The following is a 17,248-nucleotide window of genomic DNA, read 5'->3' as shown; positions in this document are numbered from 1 at the left end:
GTTACACATTTTAAGATCTTTTGATGATGTCAACTCAATTCTTCCTATCAGTTTCATCCATGATGTGATCAATGACAGAGTTCCCGTCTTTGGCATGGCTGAATAGTATTCCATGAATGTATTTGTGTGTGTGTGTGTGTGTGTGTGTGTGTGTGTGTGTTTTCCTCATGTGTCAATTGATGGACACTAAAGTTGGTTCCATCTTTTGACTATTTCTGTTGTAGTAAACATAAAATATATGTATCGTTGACTTGCTGCTTTAATATCCTTTAAATTTATAACCAGCTGTGGGGTGCTGGGCCACATAGTAGCTAGAATTCTAGGATCAGGCAGATGTTTTATCAGGAAAACATAATGCATGGCCTTAAAAACAGTGTTCTACAAAAGCCAGAAAACACCATAACTTTAAAAATAACACAATAAGTAAAAGGCAGAAGAAAGCCAGGTGTGATGGCATATGCTTGTAATCCCAGCATTTGGGAGGCTGAGAGCCAAAAATCATGGTTTGCCAAAAGCCTCAGCTACTTAGTGAGGCCTCTGCAACTCAATGAGACTCTGTTTCAAAATAAAGAATACAAAATAGGGCTGGGGGTGTAGCTCAGAGGACAATGCCCCTGGGTCCCAACCCCAGTACCCTCCCCACACATACGCGCGCGCGCGCGCGCACACACACACACACACACACACACACACACACACACACACACACACAGCAGAAGAAAAAAGCAATCAAAGAGCAGAAAAGAAACCCACTTGCCTCGTGGCTGCAGGCACCACAACTTGCTTCGCTGCACCTGACTCCAGAAACAAACAAACAAAATAACTAAGGGCCTGAAGTAAGCAGCTGCAGATAATTTGAATTGTAAGCCATCAGTTCCTCCTGTGCTAACACCGGCTACAACTTCCAGCAGTGGCTGCCAAGCTCACCACGCTCTCCAGAGATTCAGAGCAACGTTCAACAAAACCAGAAAAGACACCCACCCGCCTGCGGCTGTGGGCACCACAGCAGTGCCATCTTCCCTCACTGCACCCGACTCCAGGGACAAACAGGAAAACAATCAATGACTTGAATTAGCAGCTGCAGATAATTTGAATTCTAAGTCATCAGTTCCTCCTGTGCTAACACCGGTTACAACTTGCAGCAGTGGCGGCCAAGCTCACCATGCTCTCCAGAGATCTAGACTGGGCTCAACAGCACTGTAAGTGAAGCCGCCATCCCATGGGAGAAGGCCTAGTGAGGCGCCCCCAGGGATTCGCCCAGCTGTGATAAACTCCCTGGGCCTGAGACTGTGTGGTTCAGCCTAGCAAAGGTGGGGTCAGAGTCTGCTTTTGGACATAGCAGAGGCTCCAACAGACTCAGGCTCTGCATCAGTGGAAAGTGTGGAGGGAAACCTACACTTAACACTAGATCCAACTAGTAGGATCTCCAGGATCACCACAGGTCACCCAATTGTGGCGAATGGGGAGAAGTCAGACAAACCCTGCCTTAGCTGTGGAGAACAGAAACTCTTAAATTAAGCTTGGTCTCAGAGGCATCCACCACCTATGAAGGCAGGGAGAGACTGAGACTCCACATCTGTGGAAGACATGGAGAGTGACCTAAGCTTAACATTATATCCAGCCCCATTAATATCAGCCATCTGCATAGACTGAGAAAGACTCAGAGAAAAAGGCTTGCAGAAGGAAAGGTGCCGGTGGCACTTGGTGTCTGCACAGAGAGAGACTGCAAAGGTCCAGTCTTCTGACTATTTATATATTTGTAGGGCTGTACTAATTTGTTGTTTTGGTTTTTGTTTCTAGATTTTTTTGTGTGCGAGTGTGTATACTTGCTTGCTCTCTTCCCAAACCCTCTCCCAAGCTTCTTCCCTTTTACATACCTTCTCTCTATCCCTTTTCTTTTTTTTTCTTTTTTAACTTTTTATTGGTGCATTGTAGTCATACATTTTAATGGAGTACAAGATGGTGGAGGCATACATGCACATATCACCCAATTAGCCCCTTTTTTTCTTTTTCTCTCTTCTCTTCCTTGCATGGGATATGCACACAATGAAATCAGTCATAAAGAAAAACACAATTATATCATTTACAAGGAAATGGATGGAACTGGAGAACATTATGCTAAGTGAGATTAGTCAGTCACAAAAAATTAAGAAATCAGATGCTCTCCCTAATATGTGAAAGCTAGGGAGAAAATGCATCATAAGAAAGAGATACTATAGATGAGCAAATAAGGTGACCTAACTGAGGGGATGGGAAAGGGAAAGAGGGAAATTCTCTAATGTTCATGATGTACATTAACAGACATATCAAAGTCAATAATTAAGCCAAACATGAGAAAGAGGGAGGAATAGGGAGTGGGGCAGGAATTGGGTAAGGACTAATATGTGTACATGTATGCCACCACCATCTTATATTCCATTAAGATATATGACTACAATGCACCATTAAAAATTTTAAAAAAGAAAATATAATCCATGTCCACAGTGTCTTGGAGATGAGCTTCTCAGATTCATGGGTGCCACCTCTTTATTCCTGTGGTCAGTAAGCTGATAAGAACATATAACTTGTTAACGGCGGGGGGTGGGGGGAGGCGTGAAGGGAAGAAAAATAATGACAGCTTTAAAATCATCTATTAGATGTCAGAGCCAGCTGGGCATGGTGGCACACGCTTGTAATCCCCGCACTTGGGAGGCTGAGACAGGAGGATCACACAGGTTTGAAGCTGGCCTCAGCTACTTAGTGAGGCTCTCAGCAACTTAGTGAGACCCTATTTCCAAATAAAGTATAAAATAGGTCTGGGAGTATAGCCTGGAGGTAGAAAAACCCCTGGGTTTCATCCCCAGTACCACAAAAGAAAGAAAGGAAGGAAGGAAGAAAGCAAGAAAGCAAGCAAGCAAGAAAGAAAGAAAGAAAGTCAGAGCCAAGCCAGAAGGGCATCCTTAGAGTCTCAGGTGTGTGTGTGTGTGTGTGTGTGTGTGTGTGTGTGTGTGTGTGTGTGACTGAGGATTGAACTTAGGGACATTCTACCTGCTCATGGAGGTTCTAGTAGGATTTCCCCTGTGAAAAAGAGCAATGGTGGTGAAGAGTTCCTTCTTGCTGCAATTTTAATTTGCATTAACCTCATGATGGCTAATGTCGAGTACCTGTTCATGTAGCTGTTGACAATTTGTATTTCTTCTTTGAAAAATATCTTTTCATGACCCTTATCCATGTTTAATCAGGTTATTTGTGTTTAAGGCTATAGAGTTGTATAAGTTCCTGATGTACTTTGGATAGTAAGCATTTATCACACATAGGGTTGAAGATATTTCTCATTCCACAGGCTGCCTCCTCGTTGCATTTGTTGATTACTTTGTGTGCAGAAGTTGTTCAGTTTGATGTAGTCCCACTTGGTTTTTGTTCCGTTGTTCCTTTGCTTCTGGCGTAATGACCAGAAACTCACTGGCAAGACCAAAGCAAGGAGGGTTTCTCTGTATGTTGTGTTTGCAGTTCTATGATTTCAGGTCTCGTGTTTATATTCTTTATTCCATTTTGAGTTTTGTTTGTGGTATAATATAAAGTTTAATAACAGTTTTTGCACATGCATATCCAATTTCTTTTTTAGTACATTGTAATCATGTACCTTTTTATTTTATTTTTATTTATGCATTGTAACCATACATCTTAATGGAGTACAAGATGGTGCATACATCACTCATTTTAGCTCTTTCCCATTTCCCACAATTTAACAAAAATAATCATGAGAGTAATCTAGCATCTTAGCTATTAGAAAAAAATATATATGAACAGTGTGTGTGTGTGTGTGTGTGTGTGTGTGTGTGTGTGATACTAGGGGTTGAACCCAGAGGCATTCTATTTCTGAGCTAACTCCCAAGGCCTTTTTAATTTGTTTGTTTGTTTGTTTGTTTGTTTGTTTAAAACAGAGTCTCTCTAGGTTGCTGAGAGTTTTGATACTTCCAAGGCTGTCCTTCAACCTGTAATTCTCCTAACTATGAATCCCAAATATGGGGATTACAGGTGTGCACCACTATGCCCAACTAAAAAATATCTTGATAGAGCTTTCCCTAAATTAAACATAAAGTCTAAAACAGCTAGCATTGAACTGGAATCACTAAACAAAGAGGGTATCATCCCCTTCCAAGGTCACCTCCGTCACATGATGTCACCTATTAACCAAGGGTAAGGTGGCCATGGGTGTCATATGGAAAATTAGCAGAATTACATGACTCAGGAAGATCTTTGGCATTGGCCAGTGGCTCGTGGTGTTTGTAGCAAAGGAACACCTGATATGTCTGTTCAAGTCTTACTTCATCAATGAAAAGAGTAAAGCTTTGGGAGTTTTTAATGAAAATCTGACAAATCACTAGAACAGGTATCATGGCTTCTACATCATTCCCACACAGAAGCCACGTTGCCTAGACCTAACTTGCTTCACCAATGAATAATATACTCTGACTACCTTCCTCCCATACTTTTGTAAAGGAGCTCAAAGTCACTGACCAGGGTGATGGGACAACAGGGACAGTGAAAGATCAGATACTTCAGAGATAGTAGACCCTGGATATGGGCTGACAATAACTGCTGCAGATACAAATTGCCAATTTAAACCACCAGTTCGGAGAGGGCATAGGGTTGAAAATGTTTTCCTCAGTCCACAAGCTATCTTTCCATTCTGTTGGTTGTTCCCTTTGTGATCAGAAGCTTTTTAGTTCAATGTAATCTGACTTGGTAATTTGTTCCATTGCTCCTCTTCTGGTGCTGTACTCAAAAACTCCTTGGCGAGACCAAAGTCAAGGAGAGTTTTCCCGATATTGTATTTGAGGAGTTTAATTATTTCAGGTCTCATGTCAAAATAATTATTTTATTTTATATGTGGCATAAAATAAGCCTCTAATTTTAGCTCTGGCATGTGGATACCTAGTTTTCTCATCACTATTTATTAAGGAAATTTATGAGAGTAGCCCAGAATTCTAGAAAATCTTTATTGCAGCTTTCCCATAAATTGAACATAAAATTAGTAATAGATAACCCTCAAATATAATCCCTAAACAAAATGGGGATGATCTCCTAAGGTCATCTGTGCCATGTAGTGGTACCTATTGGACAAGGACAAGATGGCCATGGGTACCAAGATGGAAAGTAACCACAGTTGTGTGACTCAGAGAGACCTTTGTCACTGAGCAGTGGATCATGGTGTCTATAGGAAGGAGATACCCGAGAGGTCTGTGCAAGTCTTAATCTGTAGAAAAACTCTGGGTCTTGTGAATATAAATCTGACAAACTACTACAACAAGCAATCATGGCTCTTCCACCATTCCCACACTGAGGCCACTTTGCAGACCTAGAGCTCCTTGAATGGTCTGAAAATTTATTCATATTCCAACTTACTACTATACTAACTGGTAAAAATAGCTAAAATATATCAGAGATAAAAGTAAGCTAATAAGCTCCAAGCCATGTGAGCATGTTTTAATGATCAGTATCTCTAGTGCCTATTTTATTTCCTAAAGAATTACATGTATAATAAATTTAATTATGTGCTTCTCTCACTTTAATTTTTTCTGCTAATGATTCTAGATGTCTTTAAATTTTCTAAACTCAATTCTGAGTTTTGTGGAGAAAAGAATAACACATATTTAGGGAAACTAACTTAGAGGCGGTTGTCCGTGTCCAGTCATTTTCAGATTTCTCTCTCCCAAGTCCTGGGAAAAATCCCCACGTTTAGCGCCAAACAAGGACTTGAAGGAATTTTATTTAATAAGGGAAAGGAATCACTGTAGAAAAAAATCTCTGCAGAACTACAACCGAAGCCTTTGCCCACCTTCCAAGAGCCCTGGTCCCAAGCGGATTTAGTGCCTGATTGAGCTGGTCCGTAGCAATTCAACTTTTAAAATTTTTTATTTTTATGTGGATCATATTGAAAATGACATACATTCAGACTATGCTTGGTGCCCTCTCCCCACCCCCTGCTTCCCTTTCCTTTCTCCCAGCAATGAGTGTTCAGATTGACCATGCTACATTCATACTTTTACACATATTTGGATGTAGCTTCTCCATTAATCAACCTCAGCCTTCTTCCTCTCCTACCCTTCCATTCTAGCTTTGCTGAGGTTTCCCCTCCATTATCTGGAGTCCCTCTGGTATTTCTATTGCTCCCTTAGTTTGGGCATATTAAAGAAAACATATGTCCCTTCTCTTTCTGTGCTTGGCTGATCTCACTTAACATAATGTTCTCCAGGTCTTTCCATCTTCTTGTAAATGACATGATTTTTTTATAGCTGAGTACAATTCCAATGTGTGTATTTCCCATAAATATGCAATCCATTCATCTGTTGATGGAGACCTAGGTTGGTTCCATATTTTGGCTATTACAAATTGTGCTTCTAGGAACATGGGTATGCATATGTTACTGTAGTTCTCTGATTTCAACCCCTTTGGAAAGATACCCAAGAGATATAGCTGGATCATATGATGGATCCATTCTCAGTTTTCTAAGTAATCTCCACACTGATATCCATAGTGGCTGAACTAGTTTGCACTCCCACCAACAGCATAAAAGAGTTCCTCTTTCCCCACGTCCTCGCCAGCATTTGTTGTTATTTGATTTCTTTATGCTTGCCACTCTGATTGGGGTTAGATGGAATCTCAGTGTAGTTTTGATTTGTATCTCCCTGATGGCTAATGATGTTGAACATCTTTTCATGTATCTATTGGCCATTTGTATCTCTTTTTTTGTGAAGTGTCTATTCAATTCTGTTATCTATTTTTGATTGGGTTATTTGATTTGCTAGTATAGAGTCTTTTGAGCTCTTTGTATATTCTGGATATTAGCCCTCTATCTGAGTGTTGGCTGGTGAAGATCTTCTCCCATTCTGTAGGCTTTCTCTTAGGTTCTTGATGGTTTCCTTTGATGAGCAGAAACTTTAGTTTGATGTCATTCCACTTGTTAATTCTTGCTTTAATTTCCTGAGCTTTGGAGGTCTTTTTAAGAAAGTTACTGCCTGTGCCTATATGTTGGAGTGTTGAGCCTATGCTCTCCTCTAATAACTTCACATTCGCTGGTCTAATTTCTAAGTCTTTGATCCATCTCGAGTTGATTCCTGTGCATGGTGAGAGGTAAGGATTTAGTTCCATCTTTCTACAAATGGATAGCCAGTTCTCCCAGCACCATTTGTTGAAAAGGCTGTCTTTTCTCCAGCATCTGAGTTTGGCTCCTTTGTCAAAGTCCAATTGACTATAGATGTGTGGGTTTGTTTCTGTATCTTCTATTCTGTTCCATTGGTCTGTGTGCCTGTTGTTGTGCCAGTACCATGCTGTTTTTACTACTATTGATCTATAATATAATTTGAAGTCAGGGATTGGTGATGCCTCCTGCATGATTCAGCTTTTAAAGATCCCTTTTAATTGAATTTCTAGGATTATCTTTAATTCCTTTTGAGCCAATTACTAATGACCTATTCAGGTGTTGCTTACATCATTTTGTTGTGTGGCGAATATTAGAAAGAGGCTGTCATGTAAAAACTGTTGAAACAACAAGCTGGGCATGATGGTGCACACTTGTAATTCCAGCATTTGGGAGGCTGAGACAGGAGGGTCTTGGTTCGCGGACAGCCTTGGGGCTACTTAGTGAGGCCCTTTGCAACTCAGTGAGACCTTGTTTCAAAATAAAGAATAAAATATAGGGCTGAGGGTATAATTTGGAGGTAGAATGCCCCTGGGTTCCATCTCCAGTACCACAAAAAAAGAAAGAAAAACTTTGGAAACAACATAAATAGCATATTTATTATCTTCAGTAAGCACAGCTAAATGGTGAATGTATATGCTTTGATGTAGTATAATATTACATAACAAGAATAAGTTACTTAAAATTTGTATGAACACAGTACTACTCAACAACATAAAAAATAGCATTCACCATTTTCGGGCTCTAGCCTCGGCCAGTCCAGGGGTCTTGAAGGATGCGTAGAGTTGGCGAAATTGAAGAATGAGAGACGCCGTGCTTAGTAGCAGGGGGAAGGCATCTCTGCCTGTGCCCTAAAATATTCTTTATTTATACATGAATCTGACAAATTACAGTAAGCCACATCATACATATTTTGCTTTTCATTTCGTTTTTTAAAAACCACATTACACATACATTGTTTTTTATATAGTTTTTCATTAACCTGAATTCCATGTAGCAGGCACACCTCGAAGCCACCTTTTTTTTCCTGTTTTTTGCTTTTTGTATGTTTTTACATGGAAATACTTGGTATTAACAACTTTTGACAAAACATGTCTTTAATACACCTGGATACAAACAACTTTTAGCAATACATGTTTTTAACATATCTAGATACATTTTGCACTTTATTTGGAACAAGTCAACCTGCCTCAATGAGCTCATATCCCAGTACCCGAAATTATCCAAATTAATGTCATACAAATCATTCTGGTTACCTAGCCACAAACATCAATTTTATTCTAATTATTAACCTAATAATGGAGCTCTGCGAAGCACGTTCAAATCTAAAGCTAAACCAAAAGTACAGAAAACAAGGGGCTTTTCCATTAAAAGGAACACAAAGATTTTAAAAGATCTTTAAGGGGCACAAAACATTTTACTTTTATATTTTATATTTTAAAATGCTAAATATACAATTTATTTTCTTAAATTCTTATAATCTTTGATCAAAAACACTAAAAGGGGGGGGCTCTGCCTAGCCGATTTCTCCATCACACATAATAAACTTTAACTAAACATATCCTTAACTACTAAATGCTAAACTTACTATTTTTACTTCTAAGATTAGCTGCTAATTTTATCTCTTATTTTTGACTACTAGGTATTCTATAACTTGTTTTGACCCAACCACCAAATTTATACTAAACTTATTCTATTTCTTTAACATACAATGCCTACATTTAATTTCCTATAATACCTATTAAGTTGTTTACCAAGAGAACTCTTTTGTCTTTAGTGAGCAGGCACCAAGAAGGTCCCCGCCTGCCCAGCCCTCTGTAGGAACAGCGGAGTCCTGACATCAAGCCATTTTCTAGTAATATTAACTCTGTGTTTTCCAATGATCATCGCTTCTTACAGGAAAGTGGAGGATGTCGGAGGTGGAAAAGTATTCTGATTAGTGCTAGCCCCTTGAGGGGGGTACTATAGTCGACCCCCTAGCTTCTAAGCAGTCATATGGAGGGCCTTGCACAGTAGGTATAATTTGCCTAAGTTAACTTTTTCCTTTCATAACTAAAACCTTAAGTGAGTCAGGTGTTGTAAGCAGAGGAGCAAAGAGTTCTTTTCTATGTAGCTTTTTGAAAGTTTTCTCATAGTCATATTCTTCTTAATGCTATTCCCAGCACAAATCTTAGGGCATTTTCCAATCATTTTCACATCAATTTTCAGATTATTATAAAACATCAATCCTCAATCAAAGCAATATTCAAATTTCATTAATATTATCATTATTATAACTAAAATCAAGAGGGATAATGGCTTCAGTTTTGCCAGAGTCTTCCAGCCCTGCGGAATTCTCTTCCCAGCTGCCACTCTGTCATACAGCAGGAATGGCGCCGCCTCTGCCACACCATTGTTTACTAGGAAATAAAGCCCCAACATATATACAAGGCCAAATGATATACAGAAGAGGCATCCTACCAAAATATCAATTCTAATGTTTTGTACTACTAGTATGTGAAATAAAAAATATTACAAAATTTTCAAAATGGCTTAATCAAACACCTAATTCTCAGTTATACATTTCACACAAAAGCATTTTGTTTCCTATTTGATAAAAAAGAAAAGTTCTTCACTTAATTAGGTATTAGAATATTTTGTAGATCTCTAAAACCAAAAAAAGAATGATAGCACTGTACAGTGTGAAGTAACTAACAAATGATATCTTAGAAGTCACAAGTTGTGTTCAACATTAATTTTTCATGCATTGTTAAAAATACCTTCAAGTGGTTAGCAAAACAGAAATTACATTAAGAGAAAATAAATTCTCCTCACTATGTTTCAACCTATTTTCTCTCAAAGGAACAACTACTCTCAGTTTATCTTATATTCTTACAGAGGTGTATAATTTAGACAATATCCAATTGAATATATTATTATATCCCATTTTAAAATACTATTACTTTGGAAGCCAGGTTTGGTGCATACCCTGTAATCCCAGTATTTGGGAGATTAAGACAGGAGGATTACAACTTTGAGAACAGCCTCAGAAATTTAGGAAGGCTCTCAGCAACTCAGTGAGACATTGTTTCAAAATAAAAAATAAAATAGTTCTGGGGTTGTGGATCAGAGTTAGAATATCAGTGGGTTCAATCCTCAGGGCCACACACACACACACACACACACACACACACACACTATATATATATATATATATATATATATATATATATATATATATATATATATATAATTTTGTGTATATATAGTATTAGATATATAGCATTATTTTGCAACATTCTTTAAATTTATTCTATATTCACTTTAGATATAATTACATATCAACAGAGTTTTAACTCGTTCGTTTTTTCCCCAAGTTTAATAAAACTCCCCTGGTTGTACTGATGTTTGTGAATATTCTCGATAAATAAGAAAATGACCCCCTTTTCAGGTATTTAGGTATGTTTTTTAAAATAACACTAAAATCCAAAATATATTTGTATGTCTTGCATGAGCAACAATATCTGCAAGTTTGGGTTGAGAAGTGAACTTCTTGGGTCAAAGGGTGAATACATAAGTAATTTTGTTAGAATTTGCCAAATCGCTTTTCTGTGTTTTACTATCAGAAGTGGTGATAGTTTAAAAAAAAAGCCATCTAACATGCATGAGAATATCATTCCCTTCCTGAAAAATGACAGGATAGAAAACAGCCCCCTGAGCTGGCTGGGCTTCCTATGAGCTGTGTATCAGTTCAGGAGGGTCTCCAGTTCTGTCATATGAGAGAACACCTTTCTATGATTCTGATTTTTGTAGTACATACAGGAAAGCAAAACACACATTTTTTTCAAATATACTCACTGAAAGTCTCAATATAATGGATATTTTCTTAATGTCTGAGTCTTTTATTGAGAGCATGCCAACATTCAGCAAGACGTCCATCTCTAAGAATCAGCACACATGGGCTGAAAATGGCATAACCAATGGTCATAAATTCTTGAACAACTATTCCTGTAGGATTATACCATAAGAAGAAAGTTAAAAATACAGAAATAAAACAATCTGCCCAATAAAAGAAAAGAAAGCAGATCATCAGAAGGAGAACGCTTTGAGCAGCTTTTAGTTCGGGAGGTGTTTTGCAGAGGAGCCTGGATTTCTGAAGGTAGAGAACTTGCTGGTGGTGCTTGTGGAGGAGAAATACTATGTAGCCGCTGGCCCCACCCATGACACCCTGAAACAGGGCATCTCGTAGGATCATAAGTGCAAGGAAAATCCATCTGAGTATCCAGCTTTCCGGCACAAAATAACAGTAGCTGTCACTTTTACTAATTAGTGATGTGTTCATACTGTTCATATGTTTTATGTAAAACAGTAAGTTCATGCTTAACAAGGAATTGAGTATCCAAAAAAAGAGAAACAGGGAAAGGATGTGCCATGCTGACTTCAGCTTGATCCTTCTCCACCTGGAGACTCTGGGACTGATGGTAATGGCCTGGACCACTGTGAGGAGACAAGTGGTGCAGATTGAGAGGCCTCGGGCCACCCTCTCCAGGTAAATAATAATTTTACAGCCTACATCATCTAGAAAATTTTTCAAACCAAAAGCTCCTATTATCTTTTGCATTGCTCTGGAAAGAAGTATCATTATATTTGTAAAGACCAAATGGATCAGAGTAAGGTGTATAGATGTCTTCTCAATACACATGTAATTCACAAAAACAAAGATGTTCCCCGCAATGCCAAGTCCTCTTATAAAGATGAAGATTTGTCCACTGACTAGGCTCAAGACCATATTTTACTTGGTAGGCAGAAAAACTTGGGTCCGGCAAAATCCTTTTTGAAAAAGCATCAGTAATGCTGATATAATTCTACAAAATGTATTTCACATCATAGCAATTTCTGGAGCATAAGGCATAGTTATATGCGATGAAGCAGATTTTTGTCCAAAGGCTATTTTCTTTTTCTGTGGTGCTCTTTATGGATCATTCTATGAAGTCTCAAAAGCCAGTTTCAGGACTAGTATTCAAAAATCAAAAAGTTCATCCCAGATTTCATTAGCATCTTATAATAGCAAAACCAATCTACTTGTTCAGATGCATATATACCACACCTCTGTTAAACCTCAGCAGAGCTGCTTTAAATCCCAAGTATCCCCAACTGGCATTTCTCCATGTGTTTTCTACTTTGTTTTATCATAATCCCATCTCTCAATTCCAAAGTCTGGGGCTTGTCCACCTGTCTCCTACATGGTGAAAACACAGATACCTAAAATCTTGTTTCAACTTCTTTAACATACCAAATTTAACTACATTTCTCTTTCTGCAATGTCTCTTTTATTGAATATGTCTTTGTATTTCCATTTTTGTTAGTATAACAATTTTCAGATTTGCTTTTTGCTTTCAATTTTATGCCTTTTATGGTTATACCTTAATATTTATGTTCTAGAGCCCCAACTGAATCTGATTTCACTGGTTTTTTTAATCCTCAAACCAAGTCACACAGCATAAATTTTACAGATTGGACCCAACAGTTAGAACTTAATCACCCAAACATACACAGAACCAAATCTCCGTTCTGAAATAAAGAATAACTGGATGCAGCTGGGGAGGGTGCCGTGGAAGAACCACGGTGTGACACTCCATGAAGGTCTTTAGGAGAGGCCCGAGTTTGAGTGACCTTGAGGTCTCTAAGAGAACCCCTGGTTCAGTTCCAAATGTGGTGATTTTAATCAAGATGAATTAGATTAAGTGAATTAATTAGAACTTGGGCTTCTTATAAGGACAATTTATGAATTTGGATCTTAAATGATGTCTCATTTAGCAAAGCAAATTTGCCCATCATTTTTATAAAGAGAAATTACTGACAGAAGGGATAAGGATGATGGCATTTTACAGCTGCTACAGAATTTTGGGAGAGACAGTGATCATGGTTCACTTTGCAGGCTGCTTTTTTCTGTTGTTCTTCCCATCTTCCTTAACAGGAGGACCATTTAAATGTTTATCCATCCAGGCTGATTTTCATATTTCAGGACTGGATATGATGTTTCTCTTTCACACTTAAGTTCTCAAATTTTATTTCTGACTTAGTAATTTTTCTCACATGATGGGAAGTTTCTCCAGAATAAAACAAACTAAAATGTTGGAGCCAATCCATGGAATTTGCACAGTTTATGTACACTTGGGATGCATTTCTGTTAGCCTCCCCACTCAATACTAAGGGGGGGATTGTCCATATAAGACTAAGAGATTGCTTTGGATTCCCCTGTGCTACAAGTTTCTGACAGCATCTCATACGTAAATCCAGGCTTGAACTCAGATATTAAACAGGGAGCCTATGACTCTAGAACATCAGTCACTGCCTTTGAAGCCTCCCCTGGAAAATAGGAAATTCTTCTCTGTCCCACTGCATCATAGAAAGCAGTGCATCATTCCAAACGTCTAGCACATCATTAAGTGTGCTGCCAGATGTTATGGAAAGCATAGCACCAGTAATGAATGAGTCAAATGAAAGGTAGTTAAGTATTTACTCAGAGATTGAAATATGTTTTAAAAAATGACTACACTCTGTATATCTCTGTGTCCTGGTGGATTTATTAGACCCTGTTCTGTTTATTATTGTAGTGTTTTGTCTAAGGTTCTTCATTTTTCCAGCTATCTCTTCTTTTCCCCAAATTAAAGCACTCTGAATTATGTTTGTGACCAATTTCTGAGTCATCTAGTAAGTGATTTCTCTTTCTTTCTGAATGAAATGAGGAGAGAGGAGTGGATAATCTCCTACATTATCCAGGAAAATGTTGAAGGAAACTATTTTATAACACAGGCTTTGTATTAGTATAGACGTATAATGCCCCACAGCTTAGATAGGTGAGTGCATTCACTGGGCTCAGTTTTCTCAACTACAAAATTAGATTATTGCTTCGTGCTACAAAATACTAGGATAAATTAAAGGGAATTATTTCATATTATATTAATTAAAAGCCTGGGAAGTTAAAAACAGAAATTTCTGGAGGAGCAAACTTAACTTTTAACTTTAACAATTCTTAATAGTTATCCCTAATAAACAAGCATATAAGGATTAAACTTGACATGCATATTTGGTGAAATATTATATATTACAATAGAGAGAGTTTTAGTATGGTTGCAGAAAGAAAACCTGAAAACTACACAGACATGTACTTTTGTAATTAGCAGCAAAATGGAAAGAAAAGACAAAGGTGGACAATCCTGAAAAACATCAAAAACAAATTGTGCCAAACCTGTAAGTATTAATGATGCTAGGAGTCACAATGCCAGTGAAACTGGAGACTAAGGGAACAGAATTTTTTTTTAAGAAATGTGAAAACTCTCTATTTGTTTTTGATTCCTTGAAGAAAACAAGGAGACAAGTTAATCAAAACTCCACCCCTGGAGCTCTGTGCTGGTATCAGATCCAGAGCACAGAGACAGAGATGCCCAAACACTTTTGGAAGGAACATCTTCTGGAAGTGGTCCCCTTTATCTTTCCTTCCTTGGGTTCTTTCTTTTCAAAGATTAGAAGGAAAGTTAGGGTCCTAAGGCTCAAACTTTTTTGTTTGGTCAAAGAGATAAGTTGTGCTTTTGCGGAAATTTTACATTATTCCTATGGATAAATTCGAATAGATTAGTCTACTCACCTGAGTAACAGTGGCCCTAGGTCATCCTGGCCAGATGAGGATTCCTAGGTAATGTCAGTACCATCTGGTTTTGTAGAGCTCTTGGCTACCAAAAACTACCACTAAGGATTCAGTTTTCACAGTTGTTATTCTGTCAGGAAGAAGGAAACTCTCTGCTGAATCTTAATCCCTGAAGTACAACTTTCCCTATTACATCACAATTACTACTTTTCTTGGCTCTGAAGTTATCTTCCTTAATTATGGTGCAATTATTTTAATAGAAGTATGTGCAGTGAGAAAGTGAGCATCCAGGCAAGTTTCTGTATCTTGATTTCCTTAGTTCTCTGTCCCTCTCATCACCTTCCCAAAGTCCCCAGTTGTGCACCAACATTGAGGGAAACTTCTGATACACAGGACGAGTCACTTCCCTTCTCAAGTTCTGATTCATACACAGGAATATCATCAATGATATTCATCAGAGCACCAAGCACTAGGGACTCTGCTTTCTGAGCTTTCTGAGCACGTCCCAGTCGTGAACTTGGTCAGACAGGAGTCACCCTGGTATACCTACATACATTGCAGTTCAAAGTTTATTTAAAATGTGGTCATTTTAGCCAGGTGTGGTGGCTCATGCTTGCAATCCCAGCATTTGGGAGGCTGAGACCAGAGGATCATAGTTCGCGGACAGCCTCAGCTACTTAGTGAGGCCCTCCGCAACTTAGTGAGACTCTGTTTCAAAATAAAGAATAAAAAAATAGGGCAGAGGATGTAGCTCAAAGGTCAAATGCCCCTGGTTCCATCCCCAGACCCGCAAAAAAAAATGTGGTCATTTTATTATTTATTTAATATCAAATTAAACTTAAAATGAACATAAATCAAATCCTCCACTTCTACACACTAATTCTGCAATGCAGAGCTTCAAGGACACTGGAATAATTTTTATATATCTAAGTATGATCCTTCCAACCATTATTTGTTATTCTACCAAAAACCTTCCTAGTATACTTGCAAAGAATGTGAATAAATGTGGGTATATAGCTGAGCTCAGGGATTAGGACAGCACCATTTTCTAGAAACAAGAGGGGCCCTGGGCTTCACTGGGATGCAGGATACCCATTCTTTATTGCTCTGGTTTCCTGGTTGATTCTATCCTCATTGCCCAGAGATGCACCTGGCACCAAGTAGAGACTAAAGTCCTCCTGCCATAAAAGAAAGAGTTGTCCTTTCAAGATATTTGATTTCCATTTTCTGATTTTGAATGGAGAAATGCAGGATACAACATGATTGTATGAATTTCATATATTTTTATTAAACATTTATCAGGCATGGGTTTGAAAGTATTTCTCTTATCCCACAGGCTGCATCTTCATTGTGTTGTTTCCTTTGTGAGTAGAAGCTTTTCAGTTTGATGTAATCCCACTTGGTATTTGTTACATTTCCTTTCTGCTTCTGGTGCAACATCCAGAAACTCATGGGAAAGAACAAAGTCAAAGAGTGTTTCATGTATATTGTGTTTGAGGAGTTGAGTGGTTTTTAAGCTTATGTCTAAATCTTTGTTCTGTTTTGAGTTAGGTTTGTGTGTGGGGGGGTATAAAATAAAGACTTAATATTAATTTTTGCATGTGAATATCCAATTTTAACACAACTTATTAAATAAATTAATAAGCACAATTACCCCTTTAAAAATTCTTTATTGCAGCTTTCCCACACATTAAACATCAAATTAGAAATAGCAACGATCACCTGTGCCATGTGGTAGCATCTACTTACCAAAAGGCAAAGTGGTCATGGTTATCATAATGGACAATGGTCAGAACTGAGAAACTTAGATTTTTTTTTTTTTTGCATTGACCAGTGGGTCATGGTGTCTGTAGAAAGGAAATATCTGAAATTTCTGTATAAGTCCCACTTGATCTGTAGAAGGAGTAAATCACTGGGTCTTATGAATAGAAATCTGACTTGAATCACTAGAACAGATGTCATGGCTCCTCCATCATTGCTACACTGGAGCCACTTTGTAGAGCTCCTTTAGTGATGGAGAATGTAGTTAGTTCCTCAGGATGAGTCTTTCCGAACCATGAAAAATGTACCCTGATAATCTTTTTTCCACGCTTCCCCACAAAAACCAGCACCATCCAAGGCAACAGGGTATTAAAAAAGATGAACGTCAGACACTTTGGAGATACTGGACACTGGATATGGACTGACAATAACTGGCACGTTTGCAAAGTGTCACTGTGAACCACCAACCAGAGGAGGGGTTGAGCAGGCTTGATGATGATGGGGTTTAGCCTCAGGCACAAGATGTTATATGTGAAATTCACTATGATTTGAAAATCATGGTTGATTTGTCAGTAATGGAGTTTTTCTGATTGCAGTCAATATTTTTCTGTTTTAATTTTTAACAACTTAATGGTGATTGGCCTAAATATAAATATTGCTGAGTTGATTTCTTATAG

General features: G+C 38.1%; 1 protein-coding gene across 1 annotated transcript; it reads right to left on the bottom strand.

The window, feature by feature from the left end:
- Nucleotides 1-11,048: 11,048 nt before the first annotated feature.
- LOC308273219 (putative vomeronasal receptor-like protein 4) lies at nt 11,049-11,951 on the bottom strand (the record flags this gene model as incomplete). Its single annotated transcript, XM_080710308.1, has 1 exon — nt 11,049-11,951. The coding sequence occupies one exon, from the start codon at nt 11,949-11,951 to the stop codon at nt 11,049-11,051; it is 903 nt and encodes a 300-aa protein (XP_080566434.1).
- Between the last annotated feature and the right edge of the window lie 5,297 nt (nt 11,952-17,248).

Source organism: Muscardinus avellanarius (assembly GCF_963383645.1).
Source record: "Muscardinus avellanarius genome assembly, chromosome: 14".
Taxonomy (NCBI): domain Eukaryota; kingdom Metazoa; phylum Chordata; class Mammalia; order Rodentia; family Gliridae; genus Muscardinus; species Muscardinus avellanarius.
The sequence above is the reverse complement of the archived record's forward strand: the minus strand, read 5'-3'. Positions and strand labels throughout refer to the sequence as shown.